General features: G+C 34.6%; 1 protein-coding gene across 2 annotated transcripts in view; it reads left to right on the top strand.

Annotated features, from left to right (window-relative positions):
* Nucleotides 1-16,403, top strand: part of MMRN1 (multimerin 1) — a 63,218-nt gene that overhangs the window by 29,193 nt on the left and 17,622 nt on the right. The window contains exons 4-6 of one of the 2 annotated variants that reach the window (XM_043871299.1): nucleotides 6,652-6,753; nucleotides 8,113-8,283; nucleotides 13,938-15,923. In XM_043871299.1, the coding sequence (XP_043727234.1) occupies nucleotides 6,652-6,753; nucleotides 8,113-8,283; nucleotides 13,938-15,923 (2,259 nt within the window). Of the gene's footprint in view, nucleotides 1-6,651; nucleotides 6,754-8,109; nucleotides 8,284-13,937; nucleotides 15,924-16,403 lie in introns of both variants that reach the window. The other variant, XM_043871298.1, reaches the window with a different exon arrangement.

The following is a 16,403-nucleotide window of genomic DNA, read 5'->3' as shown; positions in this document are numbered from 1 at the left end:
TTTAATTCTAATTTGCTGATTTGCTCTAGTATGTCACTTACTATTCTCTCATTGGCAATGCAATAGCATTTTTCCAGATTATATGAATGAAACTTACTTGAAATTCTTTTGATGCTAAGGTGAATAGAAAATTACACTTAAATTCTTCCTGTACACCTCCTTTCTGTTCTTGACCCTTTACCTCTTATCTAGGTTTGTTTTCACTTCTTGCACATTCAGAATCTGGCCTGGAGTGAGTGGCAAAGAGACAACCATAATTGGATGAAGTACTCTGCCTCAAATAGAACCCAACACACATAGAATACCCTTCACTTCCTCTTGTGTGAGTGTGTGTGTGTGTGTATGACTCTCTTTTTGCTGGTACTTTCCAAATCAGGAACATTCAATGAAATGGAATGTTACAATCTCCACATCAAATATTTAAGATTTAATACTTTGTAAAGAGAAGAGACCCGATTTCATTAAAATATGATAATGCAATATAAAATAATGCCTTATAATTTGTAATGAAAACTTTTAACATTGTATTTTAAACCCTTGAGAATGTACTGTGTAACATGTTATTGCAATTTTTATTGAGGTTACTCCACTTTAGTCAGGGTCATGAGTGCCTCAATTAATCTGCCTCTTGATTATGCTAATGGGGTGGCAAGGGGCAGGGGTCATATTCAAAAATTCGACAACTGATTTGGTATCAATTAATATATAAGTCAATATAAAAATCAAAAATTAAGAATATTACTTCAAGTTATCCCTGGAGGAGGAAATGACAACCCATTCCAGTGCGTATGTTACTTATATTATAAAATTATATACCAAGTAATATAAATCATAACACAAATCAGTCATTATATTATTCAAATAAATTCTAAGCAATTTATTAATTTCTATAAATTATTGATGTGCTCTTTTTTTTTATATGGATGACATCAGCTAAATGATGTCCCCATCAAAGATAAGATTTAATATAGGTAACTGCCTCGATCTGTTTTAAAGACATCTCCATCAGATTTAGAGCCATGAGTGACATGAAATCTCAGTAAGTTTATAAGTTCTTTTAACATCAGTGGTGTTGCCACGCCACTGAATTATGTACTAGACTGAGTTAACAGTGATTGCATTATGTTTTTTCAGTATTTCTGTGTGTATTTTTAAATATTCAATATATTTATTATTAACTAAATCATAAAAATTCTTATAGGAATGTCCTATTTAACCAATTCATCTGCTGCTGCTAAGTCACTTCAGTCGTGTCCGACTCTATGCAACCCATAAATAGCAGCCCACCAGGCTCCCCCGTCCCTTGGATTCTCCAGGCAAGAACCCTGGAGTGGGTTGCCATTTCCTTCTCCAATGCACAAAAGTGAAAAATGAAAGTGAAGTCTCTCAGAGCTCTGCAAACATTTGATCAAATTTAGGGCATCATAAATCAAGGTGCTTAAGCGTTACACTTTTGAGTTTTGTCGTAAAAATTTCATTTTCACATAAGCTATTAGAAAATCTGTACATTTTATCATGTTATTTCTCCCTTATTAATTTTTGTGTTAAGTAGTATCTGTAAACATTTTTCATATCTAAAATATCTTTTATCAGTTTTCAAGTTATTTTCAGTTCAAAAGGGAAATAATTTTTTCCTTATACAGTTAAAAAAATATTTAGAATGTCATTTATAAAAACCAATTCTTCTTTTCCTTTCTGTAAAAAAAAGCTTGTTTTCCAAACATTAAACATAAAACTGATCTGAATATCATGATGATGTTAAAAGTTCTAATTTTTTCTAAAATTCTTATTTTATGAATTTTACTAACATATTTGATAAAGTGTTTTTGAAGTTTTTTATTTCAAAGGCTTTACTTGAAAATTTTTATTATTACAAAAGCTTATTTCATGAAACTAATCGGTGGGTACTAGTGGTAAAGAACCCCCCTTCCAATGCAGGAGACATAAGACATATGGGTTCCATCTCTGGGTTGGGAAGATCCCCTGGAGAAGGAAGTGGCAACCCATTCCAGTATTCTTGCCTGGAGGATCCATGGACAGAGGAGACTGGCAGGCTACAGTCCATAGGGTCTCAGAGAGTCAGACACGACTGAAGTGACTTAGCACACATGCAATTTCATAAAGCTCTTTAATATTTTTCTCTTGATCACAAATTAATTTTAACAGAAATTAAATGTCATTGAAGACAAAAAAGTCTAGTAATTTTTAATAATACAAATTTAGATCATTATTTGAAATCAACATTTCATATTAAGTGAAAACTGATGGACTTCCATGGTTGTTGAGTGGTAAAGAACACACCTGCCAATGCAGGAAAGGAGGGTTTGATCGCAGGGTCAGTAAGATCCCCGGAGAAGGGAATGGCAACCCACTCCAGTATTCTTGCCTGGAAAATTCCATGATCAAAGGAACATGATGCGCTACAGTCCATGGAGTCAACTATAGAGTTGGACACAACTTAGGGACTAAAAAACAACAAAACAGTTCATTAATTTTTATTGAAAATCAAGTTGATTTTATTTCAAAAATATAGATTATATTTTAAAATATAATTTATTTTTAATATTGATTTGTTATTTTTGATTTTGATATCTTATATATCAAAAGATGTACCAGACTGATATTTGCACTGTATCATTAGACAATTCAGGACTAGGTTCATTATTGATAACATTTCTATTTTTTCTAAGGTTCAAAAAATCACATTCATGATATCCAAAAGAAATACTTTGAAAATTTAAACTTTTGTCTCTTCCAATGTTTTTAATAATTTATTATAAATTATTTAATAATATTTAGTAAAATCTATGTACTGAAAACAATTAGTATGTACTAGAAAGTAAACTAAAGTAAGCACCAAACAATTTAGAAATTCTATCTACTACATAAATCACACCTAATAAGAAACTGTGTGTGTGTGTGTGCTCAGTTGTATCCGACTGCAACCCAATGGACTGCAACCCACCAGGCTCCTCTGTCCATGGGATTTTCCAGGCAAGAAGTCTGGAGTGGGTTGCCATTTCCTTCTCCAAAATAAGAAACTGATGTCTGTGAAAAAATTGATGTAGCGAGTCAATTAAGGAATCTGCCTTAAACTAATGAATCTGCCTGCAATGCAGAAGGCTCGGGTTTGATCCCTGGGTCAGAAAGATCCTCTGGAGAAGAGAATGGCAAGCCACTCTGGTATTCTTACCTGGAGAATCCCACGGACAGAGGAGCCTGGAGGGCTACAGTTGGTGGGGTCCCCAAGAGTCAGACATGACTCAGCGACTACTGCTACTACTATGTAGGGCATAAAACGGACCCAATAAATTGCTAGTTATGAAAACAATTCTCAGATGTTATAAAAGGAATTCCATTTATCACGTATCCTAAACGAGAAATCTTTTATCACACATACACAATTAACTTGGAATAATTTAATATTGCAATTTTTAAACTAAGTTTATCAGTTATTGTTATTTAAGTTGTATCCAACTCTTTTGCAACCCCATGGACTGTAGCTTACCAGGCTCCTCTATCCATGGGATTTCCCAGGCAAAAATACCGAAGCGGGTTGCCATTTCCTTCTCCAGGGTATCTTCCTGACCTAGGGATCAAAACCATGTCTCCTGCATTGGCAGGCAGATTCTTTACCACTGAGTCACTAGGGAGGTGCTTATCAGTTATTGCACTTTATCATAATATATTTGCCAGTGTCTGCAATGCTGGAGACCTGGGTTCGATCCCTGGGTCGGGAACATCCCCTGGAGAAGGAAATGGCAACCCGCTCCAGTACTCTTGCCTGGAAAATCCCATGGACAGAGGAGCCTGGTAGGCTACAGTCCATGGGGTCACAAAGAGTCGGACACGACTGAGCGACTTTACTTACTTTACCATGGCTGTATTTCAATATTTTAATAATTGCTAGGTCACATTGGTGCATACTGACTAAATACAATTTTGGAATTAGGGCTTTGTGGGATGTTACCAGATAAGAGTGAGGTGCTATAGCCTAGGCTTTGAGTGGAAAGGCTCTTTTATTTCTGAGACATACTGAAATTGTCAGTGGGCTCTAGATTTGATTGCTGGGTAGGTAGCTCAAACACTTCACATGCACACACTTAGGAATCTCTCTTCGGGGATTGTGCGTCCTAACACCGAGAATAGTATTATCTATAGTAGGGAATGGGAACTGTGAAAACCACCCTCCACATCCACCTCACTTCATTTACTCCTTATAAAGGTCTGCTTGTCTATGGAATCGTAGGAGACTAAAGGTTTTTATTCACTTATTAAATCAAGTGTTTAACATGTGCTCTTATTATCAGCAAAGCTAGTGGTTGTTTAAAATTTCTGAAGATCAATCCAATTGCACTCTGGATTGCAATTTTTAACTTAAAAAATCTGGTGTTTTCTGAAAAAAGAAAAATCTGGTACTTTATGCCTTATAACATTGACTTTATTTATTAGAATTAGAAAATTTTGAAATTTGTTCTAAATTAATGGTTCTTAACCTTGGTCATGCATTGAAATCCCCTGCAGAGTTTAAAGAACTATATATACACCTTTTCAATTCCCCAGAACAGAACTACAATTCATAATCTTCAGATGGGGCAAGGAAGATGGACAGAACATTGACACTTAGTTTTGAAGTTAACAGTCACTTCTGATTTCCATCCATGACAAAAAACTACTGGTCTAAAGAAATGTTAAGAAAAAAAGAAGAAAAGCAAGAACATAATATGCTTTAAAAGTTAATGATAGAAAAATAAATTTGAAGAGTATGCTTGTTTGTATGCCACAAAATATGTGGTCTTCGTTTTTATTATAATTACAAATCGCTTCCTAACAAAATCTTCTACCTACCAGGTTGTGGTAGGCATTTCAATGCACCAGTTCTTTTTGTCCTCCTATGATCTGGCTCAGAAAGGTTAGCAGTAAAAAAATGAAAAGACCATTTGTTCATTTTGCTAAACCCACCTTTTCCTTTTGCTATAAATACAAGTCCATATCCTGAACAGTCTTCTACTGCTAAGACGAACGGGTAAGGTAGTGAGGTGGAAAGTTGCTAAGAATGATTTATCTTGATAGATGGATTTAATCCCAGTGATTCACAAACTTCAGTGTGCATTGGAATCAGCTGGAGAGCTTGTTAAAGCACAGATTTCTGTCTCACTCCAGGATTTCTTAAATTAGCAGGTCTGCAGGGGTGCCCAGAAGTTGTATTTTTATAACTCCTAGGTGATGCTGATACTGCTGATTTAGGGACCCTGGTTTAAAAACCAATGCTTTACTCTTTAGTAACACTCTTAAGTAGATAGATTTTAGCCAAGATTTATTACATCTAAGAAGGTATCTTGATTTTAAAAATTATACAATTATTTAACATATATTTCTATAAATTAATTTGAATTGGGGCTATAATAATTTTACTGCTAGGATCTAGCATAAAGTTAATAGTCTTCACCACCTACCACAGCTCCCAAATACATACACTTTTCCCCAAGCTACAGATTGTCTTCTTCCACTAAATAAATAAAAAATTATGCTGGGCTATTTATTATGCAGTGGAGAGAAGAAAATCAAAACAAAAACTCTGGACATGAATGGAGATTCATTAATTTAGCTCAGTGCCCTAAAGAAAGCAATGCAAAATTTAATTCAACAATAGAGACTAAGTCAAAATTAGTGCCAAATATGTATACTTTCTATGGAGTAGAGATGATTTAGTATTATTGTCATAGCAACATATCCTTATGGAGCATAATTAACATATGCCAGAAGTGCAGTTTCATTGGTACATAATTTCACATGGGAAGAAGCAGACACCAAACACTTGTTTTCTCGTGTCTGATATTCAGACCTCAATGAATAAATTTGTTCATTAGAAGTATGCAAATTACTGACATATATTACTTGATGTGTTCAATATTTTTAATAAATCTTCCCTCTAAATTGTTTTCCCCAGTAAAAAATTATATTCCCATTTAAAATATTGTTTGATTTGTGGCAAAAAAGAAGCAATTCTTTAAGAGAATAAATTTATTTTATAAGAATTTCTATTTTTCTGAAATTTCACTGATTTTACTGCTTGATCCCCTTTAGACATGCCCTGTAATGGTTTACTTTTACTTACAGTGTTTCTGTTTTGAACCTATGTATTTCTTAAAAATCTGGGGAAAATCCATTTAAGTGGCACTATTAAGCAAATATTCTCTTAGTAAAGCACTTGTAGCTCTCCCTTACTTTTAAGTGGCCACCAGTTGGAAATTGCTTTGTTAAACAAGCCGTCTTCAAGACAGTCCACTTAGAAAGCTGCTACAGCTTTTAACACAGCTTAGTTTAAGGTCCCCTCAATTATACTGGCAGTATATATCGCCCAGTTTACACAGTGTCCCCAAACTATCATCCATTTTCAATTACAAGGAAACCTGAATAATTTTACTTTTTTCAAAGAGAACTAGAATCTTGCACTTCCAGCACCAATGTGGTAGCACATCACCCTGTGGATGGGGGCAGGGCCGCTCACTCTGCAATCATGCTGGACCATGACCATCATGCTTCAGTACATGGGAAAATGCGCGATAGCCACATTGCTTCTCAGGACTGGAAAAAAGTGAGGCCAACCCAGTGCTTAACTCTCTCTCTTCTCTTTTTGCTTCTATCTAGCCCAGGAACAACAGCAGCTGATACACAGCAAACAGGCTGAAAGTCACGCGGCTGTTGGCAGAGGAGCATTGGAGCAGCAGCAGCAAGACTGTGGTGACCCAGGTCACAGACTGTAATTACTATAGTCCCTAACCCAGTCACTGTCAGCTCTTTTCCTGAAGACTTACAAACAACACTTCACATGCCTGTCAAATGTTTGATGATGGCACATTAACATACCTCTTGACCCTTTTCTACTGCTTCTGTGTATTGGGTGAAACTGAATGAGCTGCTGGTTCCCAGCATGAAGGAAACATGTGTAATTATTGGAACTCTCTGTACAGACACAGAAGGGAATAGAAATGCTGTCACACTAGGTTGTAAGGAATTCACAGGTTTTCAAATTAAATCACATTATTGTCCTCCAAAGAGTACAATTATGGAAGAACTTTGGCATGGATGGAAGGACTTGATCATTTTAAAGCAGCTAAGTAGCCTCTCTTCCCTTGTTTGATAAGAGATTACCAAGGCATGTTGATCACAGACTAGAGCAAAGAATTGTGGCTCAGAATCAACAAGAATACCATGTTGATCTAAAGTTGGCATGTCACATACTTTCTCATCTTTCTAATCATAAATATTTCACCATTCCTTTTAGGCTTCATCTCTTAGAAACATACAGTTGGTTACTGCTAAAAACATCTACATTTGGCATATATCTAGTCATACAAAACAAGGCACTCAAATTGAGGAATCTGATGTAAGGGAATCTCTTTAAGAATTTAGGTGAATATAGCTTATAAACTCTACTCAATTTTTGTTAAGGGGTCAAACTTCAGTATTTTCACAAAATACAATGAAACCCTCCTTGAATTATTGAAATCACATGTAAAAGTATGGAAAGTATCATTGCTTTATAAAGTGATTCTAACCAAATTCTGAATCTCTTTATCTCTCATTAAAGAATACCTCAGTAAATAAAAAATTATCAGAATATAGATACAAACTACATATATATGTAATATATGTAGTATATGCATATGTAGGTATATATATGTAGTATGCATGCACATGTATATGTATATATATAAAGTTACACTTCTTCAATTTTGGAGCATTGGATTTGAAAGCAGAAGATGATACATTAGCTTGGTAACCTCAAGCAAGTTATTTTAGTTTTCTGACTCTCAATTTCCTCATCTATTGAAAATATAACAGACACTCTTTAAGAAAAGAGAGACTGAAAATTCTGGGCAAAATTAAAACATTTTAGACTTCTAAGATATTGGAATGCTTTTTACAAATTTCTTCCCCTAAATAGTATAAAATGTAGGATGCCATTTGCCAAGTGTATATAATCTATATTTTCAAATATGAAGTGCAAACACAGTTTATCTGAATTACCAACCTATCATGAGATTTGAATGGTTTTAAATATGAATTTTTAAATGTTTCATATTTTCTTATCTTATATATCAGCAGTGACGCAAAAAATGACTGACCAGATGAACCACCAGGCAATGAAACTAACCCTTCTGCAGAAGAAGATTGACAATATTTCTTTGGCCGTGAGTGATGTAAGGAGCACATATTCCTCACTAGAAGAGAAATTCAATGAAGACAAAGGCAGGGAATTTCAATCTTTTCTAAAAGGTAAACATAAATTATTAATTTAGTTGAGACAGAAGGCAAATAACTCATTTATCTCTTCTCACATCATTTTAAGATCTTTTCTTTAGATTGGGAGGTAGAGAAGTCTAAAACAGATTTTGCGGGGAATAAGATACTTTTAAATCCCTTAATTTCTGAAATAATTGGGAACATATAAATATACTTTTACTAATACAGACAAATCTTTGAATATTTCATCTGACCTACTGACATTATGTACCTAGTTATAGCCTTACTTGTATTTCTTTATAGGTAAAAGGAGCTATACTTAATCTGCTTCCATTGTGGTTTCCAGTTCAAGATAAAGATGAGGTCAAGGGATGCTTATCAAGGCACATAGATCCATGATTGTCTCAATATTGATGAAGATATTGAGTATAAATCTAAAATATATTATTACCCCAGAAACTATCTAGCCCATGGAATATAATCAATAAAATATATCCTAAATTCCATCAGGTCATTATTCATAGAAATCTGAGTCATTTTTGCCTGAATTTTGTGGTCTTGAAACAGCAGTCTCTGTTCCTTTCTGGAGGATCTGCAGGATAATCCATTTCCTGTTCATTTGAGTTTTAGAATTCATTTTCTTGCAGTTGTAGGATTGAGGGTCCATTTTCTTGATGACTAAGCTTGTTCTCAGCTTCTAGAGGCTACTGCATTTCTTGGCTCATGGTCTTCCTCCATTTACAAAAGCCAACTCAACAGCTGTTAAGTCCTCATGGAAGCTCTCAGACCCGCTCTTCTGCCTTCTTCCTCATTAAGGACACATATGATTACATTGGACCCATCTGGATAATCCAGGATAATCTCCTCATTTCAAAGTTCTTAACCTTAATCATATCTGTCAAGATGCCATGGAAGGTAACATATTCACAGGTTCAGGCAATTAGGGGCTGAACATCTTAGGGGCAGCAGAATTCTGCCTACCAGAGAGTTTTATGTATAGTGAGTAATTGGTATGGTTGCAATACAATAGCACCCCTTGATAATTTCAATAAATCCAATCTAAGGGGATCAGGGAAGGCTTCTACAAAAAAAAACCAAGTCAACTGATAAGTAATGGATCAGGAGGAGTTAATTTGGCAAAGAGATTTCAGGCAGGCCATAGATATTCTAGATATATTTTGGTTACTAGGAGCATCTCAATTCACTGGGCTTATTGTATGTTTCCAGGTTTCAGGATTACTTGTCCCTTTCACTTTATTTTGTACATAAAAAATATTCACTGTGCATCCCATTTATACCACTCATGTTATTTTTTTTCTCTATTTTATGTAGTTCACAAATAAAAGAAATAAAAAGGTGAAGATTTCCATATCATTTATTAGTACAGAGCCATCATTATTTTTTCAGTGATGTAAATTATTAGTGCTATTAACCAACTGAAAGAAAGACTCTGTCTTACATTTCTGGTATGTTCCCTATGGCTAAAACTCATAGCAAGCATGAGAAAGGAATAAATTTTCCCTGAAGTGATAGCATGAGAAAGAAGTTATATAGGAACAGTACACAATCAACTATAATCATCGTAATAAAATTTGTTTAGCAAAATTTAGTTATCATAACCTGAGAGAATTAGGCCTGTCAACAGCCTTTTGTGAACCTACTAACAAAAATTCTGGCCCTGACACAGGAAAAATATGCCCTCATAGTAACAACAGTCCCTCTTCAATCAGTTCAGTCGCTCAGTCATGTCTGACTCTTTGCTACCCCGTGAATCACAGCACGCCAGGCCTCCCTGTCCATCACCAACTCCCAGAGTCCACCCAAACCCATGTCCATCGAGTCAATGATGCCATCCAACCATCCCATCCTCTGTTGTCCCCTTCTCCACCTGCCCTCAATCCTTCCCTGCATCAGGGTCTTTTCAAATGAGTCAGCTCTTCGCATCAGGTGGCCAAAAGTATTAGAATTTCAGCTTCAACATCAGCCCTTCCAATGAATATTCAGGACTGATCTCCTTTAGGATGGACTGGTTGGATCTCCTTGCAGTCCAAGGGACTCTTAAGAGTCTTCTCCAACACCACAGTTCAAAAGAATCAATTCTTTGGCGCTCAGCTTTCTTTATAGTCCAACTCTCACATCCACATATGACTACTGGAAAAACCATAGCCTTGACTAGGCGGACCTTTGTTGGCAAAGTAATGTTTCTGTTTTTTAATATGCTGTCTAGGTTGGTCATAACTCTCCTTCCAAGGAGTAAGCGTCTTTTAATTTCATTGCTACAGTCACAATCTGCAGTGATTTTGGAGCCCAGAAAAATAAAATCAGCCACTGTTTCCCCATCTATCTGCCAGGAAGTGATAGGAGGCATTAATTGTGAGCTGAGCCCAATCAGTTAAAAGAACCAGATGGCTTGCAGTTAATGAATGTTCATACAGGGAACAAGAGCTAAATTCACCCCCAAGGTACTGCACTTTCCCAGCAAAACCATGATTCTCTCACTTACACTACATCAGACCAAGCAGCACTGCTTTATCTGCTAGGAGCTGGAGAAACTGTTTAAAATCAAATGCCCCAACACCTTAAGAGTTATCTAAGTGTTACGAATAGGCCATGCGTTCACAGCCACAGGAGGGACATGCCTAGGTATCTGATATCAGATATATCTGTTAAGTCACCATATACAATATCGAATTGTTTAGGAAGTAGTAGCACATGGAGTCACATGAAACAAAATCAAATGCACTTAAAATGATGTGCTCACTCAAATATTAACATAAGGCATTTTAACCTATTTTTGCAAAAGTTAGATTCTTGCACAGGTGTTTCTGTAGTAACAAATTATATGAACATTATCTGAAAAGCTTGTTTTCTTGAAACAAGTTTTTAAAGCTAATAATCTGATTACTTTTCAAACACTAGCTATAACTTTTACCCTTTACCCAATGCAGTTTTCCATTAAAATTTTAAAGCATAAATTGTTACTTTTATTGTTTATTTTTTTCATAATTACTTTATTCAGGATTCTGTACTGAATTTTATACCTATTTACAGTGTTTTCACCTATTTTCATTCTTTTCCTGATTTTCAGATCATGCTGCTTTCCCCTTTAAAAATCTGTTGTTATTGTTGCTATTGTTTACAATTAATAAATTCAGTTACACTTAAGTTTTATTTTACCTTGTCAATCTTGAAAAACATTTTAAAGCCAAAATCGTTAGGTTATAAATTTCAGAGAAGTCTGATTCCTAACTTTAATTGTGCTTCATCTAGTTGTTGCCATGAGAATTAAAGATGATTTTAACTAACAGAAAATGACTAAATGATCTTATATAAAGTGCCATAAAAATATCTTTTCTATTAAGTGGTGCCTTACACTCAGTGAAGCTACTGTATTCTGTTTTAAATGTCATAAATCTCATTGACCAAATTTCATTTTCTATGTAGCATCTAGAATATACTCAAAGAAGATTTGTTGTATAAATGAGTGATGTGTCAAATGCAAAGTAAAATTTTAAAAATAAAAATACTTTAAAAACTTTCTTGGTATAATTGTTCATGTTAGTAAGTGAAAAAGCTAGACTGTTTCAGTATAATTTATCTTAATTGCAGCTATTTAATCTTTTCTAATAAACTTAGCCTTTCTTTAGTATTTTGGTGCTGTGTATCACTGATTACTATTTCATACTTCACATGCTTTTTTTTCTATTACATACAAGTTGATTTTCACTTACTTACAGTTTTTAGACTGTTTATTTCAGTTTCCAATAGGTTTAGAAATGTAAATTTTGGCTCTAGAAATCCTAGACCTTAAAAGATCTATTAACAACATTCATCTTTAGTGTTTAGAATTTCTAAGGAAGTATTTATCCATTCACAGCTTTATCTTTGTATCACATGAATTATGAAGTATCAAGATGCTTGAGCAATACATCATTCCATTTGATATAATTGCTCTTTCACAATATGCTTTATGTAAGTCTATCAAGCAACTTATATACTTTTAAAAACTTGCTTACAAAATAGAGACATGTAGAGACTATATATTTTTATTCGCTAATCACCTTTCTTGAATAGACTTCATAGTAGCCATAACTTGTTTCAATACTCCATTGTGCAGACCTTCAATTTAAAATGCTTTGTAATATGTTGCCTGTATTTTGCATTATAAATGTTGGCTACTTGTATTTGAATGAACATATCTTTCATTTATATCTATTTCATTGCCACATACTATAAATATGCCTCAAGTATGCTTTAGTTTTTCCACTTTCTGTTTGTGTATGTAACTGATTTGTCTGTTTTTACTTTTTAAAAATATTTATTTCCTGTTTTAAACGATTCTGAATAGTTCAAGAGTTTTTTCCTCTTTTCCCCTTTTTTTAATGCTGCTTTTTGAATGTCCATAATTCTGGTTTGTGACCAATCTGTTCTTTTTAAAAGGGTAGTATTAGTACGTACTTTATTAATGGCAAGTTTCCTCTCCCCTTTTTGTTAAGTATTAATGTAATGATATTGTAAATTAACTATACTTCAATAAAAAAATTAAAGAATTATCAAACTAAAAATAAATAAATAAAATCACCTAAAAAAGAATTAACATCATGTTATGATAGGTCATGTATATCTTAAATTTCTGTCTTTGTTTGACTTAGTTTTGCGGCTCCCCAAACATCTCATTATTTTTATTTCATTGTTATTATGAACTATTGTTGAATTTTGTGATTATTACTTCATATTGCTCCTCATTTGGGAACCTCACGAAATTTCTTTCTGCAGTCAACATATTAAGTTTTAGAAGCACAAAATACAATCTCTGAAACCTAATTACAGTTGACCCTTTATCAACATAGGTTTGAATCTCCTAGGCCCACTTACATAAGCATAAACAGAGTTTTTTCAGTAGTAAATACGACAGTGCCTCACAATCCACAGTCAGTTGGTCGAATCTAAGGATGTGGAACTGTGGATTCAGACATTTGTTTTTTAGTCACTCAGTCTTGTCCAACTCCTTTGTGACCCCATGGACTGTAGCACGCCAGGATTTCCCAGCCAAGAATACTGGAGTGAGTTGCCATTTCCTTTTCCAGGAGGTCTTCCTGACCCAGGGATCAAGCCCGTGTTTCCTGTTTTGGCAGGCAGATCCTTTACCACTGAGCCACAAGGGATTCAGAGGAACCTTGGATATAACAGAGGGCCACTACAGATAATATGTGGAGTTTTGGCTGTGCAGAGGGCTGGTGCCCCAATCCCTGCTTTGTTCAAGGGTCAGCTGTACTAGAAAGCTAATTAACAGTCGTGAGCTAACACCAGGTACTAAGGCAGAAAGCCCCAAACTGTTCATTTTCATATAAAACTAAGGCTAGAATCATTGCATACAAGGGTCTGTTAACTGAAGTCCATAGTATTTCCTTCATGTCTTTTTGTCCAGAGAAACTTAGTTCTATAATTCTAGTGTGTACTACCTGCAACTGATTTTTTTCCCCTCATACTTACCAATTAAGAAGTGATCACCTTTTAGGAATGCGAGTAATTTTTTAAAATTTCATATGCAAATGTAGTCAAGAAATATTTTTATCATTTCATGTCATTATTGTTTAGTCTCAAACTTTTATCTTTTTAGAGATATAAAGAGTTTTACACAGTTAAAATAATATGTCATTTATTGTTTTTCTTATTTCTTTCTCCAGGCCTAAAGTCCAAAAGCATTAATGATCTGGTGAAAGAAACAGTAAGAGAACAATTAAAATTTTTTCAAAATGACATAGAAGAGACCGTAGCGCAACTCTTCAAGACTGTATCAACCGTCTCCAAGGAACTTGAAAATGTCAAACAAATAATTCAACAAGTTAATGAATCTGTAATTTCAGTAGCAGTCCAGCAAAAGTCTGTTTTAATGCAAGAAAATAGGCCTACTTCAACAGATATACTGGACCTGAAAAATCACATTGTAAATATAAGACAAGAAATGACCTTTAAGTGTGAGAAGCCTGTTAAAGAACTAGAAGCAAAGCAGACTCATTTAGAAGATGCTCTAGAACAGGAGCACTCCAGGAGAATTCTGTATTATGAATCCCTGAATAAGACCCTTTCTAAAATGAAGGAAGTGCAAGAGCATCTTTTATCAACTGAACAAACATCAAATCAGAAGAGTGTTTCAGTTCCTGAATCAGTTAGCAATAACATCACTGAATATGTATCTACTCTGTATCAGAATATAAAGAAGCAAGGTTTGATGTTGTTGCAGATATCTGATGATTTGCACACCCAAGACAGCAAGATAAACAATCTTACCCTTGCTTTGGAGATGGAGAAAGAATCTGTCAGAGAGGAATGTGAAGACATGTTATCCAAGTATAGAGATAATTTTAAAGTTCAAATTAAGGACACAGAAGAGAATTTACAAGTTTTAAACCAAACATTGGTTGAGTTTCTCTTTCCAATGGACAATAAGATGGATAAAATGAATGAGCAACTAAATGATTTGACTTATGATATGGAGATCCTTCAACCCTTGCTCGAGCAGGGAGCGTCCTTGAGAGAGACAATGACTTACGAACAACCAAAAGAAGTAGTTGCTACAAAGAAAAAAGTGGAAAGTCTGACTAGTGCTGTTAACAGTCTTAATGTACTTACTAAAGAACTTACAAGAAGATACAACTTACTTAGAAATGAAGTACAGAGCCGTGGGGTTGCCTTAGACAGACGTATCAATGAACATGCCTTAGAAATGGAAGATGGTCTAAATAAGACAATAACTATCGTAAATGATGCCATTGATTTCATTCAAGACAACTATGTATTAAAAGAAACTTTAAATATACTAAAGTATAATCCTGAGATCCATCATAAATGTACCCAAAATATGGACACTATATTGACATTTATTTCTCAGTTTCAACATTTGAATGATTCTATTCAGATTTTGGTCAATGACGATCAGAGATATAACTTTGTTCTGCAAGTTGCCAAAGCCCTTGCATATATTCCTAAAGATGAAAAACTAAGGCTGTCCAACTTTCAAAAGATTTCCCAAATGTTCAATGAAACCAGTTCCCAAGTGATAAAATTCCAGCAAAATATAAGTCAGCTGGAGGAAAAAATACTCTCAGCCACAAAAATTTCCAAAAATTTTGAAACTCGGTTGCAAGGCATTGAGTCTAAAGTGACCAAGATGCTCATACCTTACTATGTTTCACTAAAAAAAGACAGTGCAGCTACAGATGAGAGCAACCAGGCTCTACAACTGCAGGTATTAAATTCCAGATTTAAAGCACTAGAAGCAAAATCCATCCATCTTTCTATTAATTTCTCTTTAATTAACAAGACTCTCATTGAAGTAGTAACAATATGTCATGATGCTTCTAGAAGTATATCAGAACTAAATGCTACCATACCCAAGAGGATAAAAGATTCCCTACCAAATATGCAGCTTCTTCAGAAAAGTCTGACAGAACATGTGGAATCAGTAATGGAAATAAAAACTCAAATTGCCCTATCTAATTTAACTTGGTATATAAATCAATCATTGTCTAGTAGCATTGCAAATATTGTCAAGTCACAGAAGCAGATAAAACCATCGCTGAAGAAACTAAATGCTCTTAAACCAACAGTGAACCTGACAACTTTCCAGATAGGCCGGGCCCAAAGAAACACAGACAACATTCTACTTCCTGGTAAGCTATTATCAAAAAATAACTTTTAATCTGTTTTCCTATTTAAGTATGTTTAGTAGATCTGTATGGTTTAGCAAGATCATAAGCTATAAAAGGCACTTAACTGAGCTTGGACAAATAGTTAAGTAATTCAAAGATCTCTGATATATTATTTGAATCTTATATCATCCTATGTAAAGCAGTTATCAATACAAAACAAATGCTTATAGTGTAAAAACTTGTTCTATATGTCTTAACTTTTTTTCTGACAGGCCCCCTATAAAATAATCAAGCTTGCCCTTGTAGAACATTTTCTTTGCATATTTAATTAAAGGAATTTATTAGACAATGAGCTCCTTGATGAATAAGACTAGATTGTGTCCTGTTCATCTTGGTGTTACCTGGCAAAACGCTTGGTGTACCATAGGAGCTCAGTGAATATCTGTTGAGTGACTGGCCCAGTGAATGTACTGTGAGCAGGAATTCAATTTGGGCTGATGA

Source organism: Cervus elaphus, chromosome 17 (genome assembly GCF_910594005.1).
Source record: "Cervus elaphus chromosome 17, mCerEla1.1, whole genome shotgun sequence".
In the NCBI taxonomy this organism is placed as follows: Eukaryota; Metazoa; Chordata; class Mammalia; order Artiodactyla; family Cervidae; genus Cervus; species Cervus elaphus.
The sequence above is the reverse complement of the archived record's forward strand: the minus strand, read 5'-3'. Positions and strand labels throughout refer to the sequence as shown.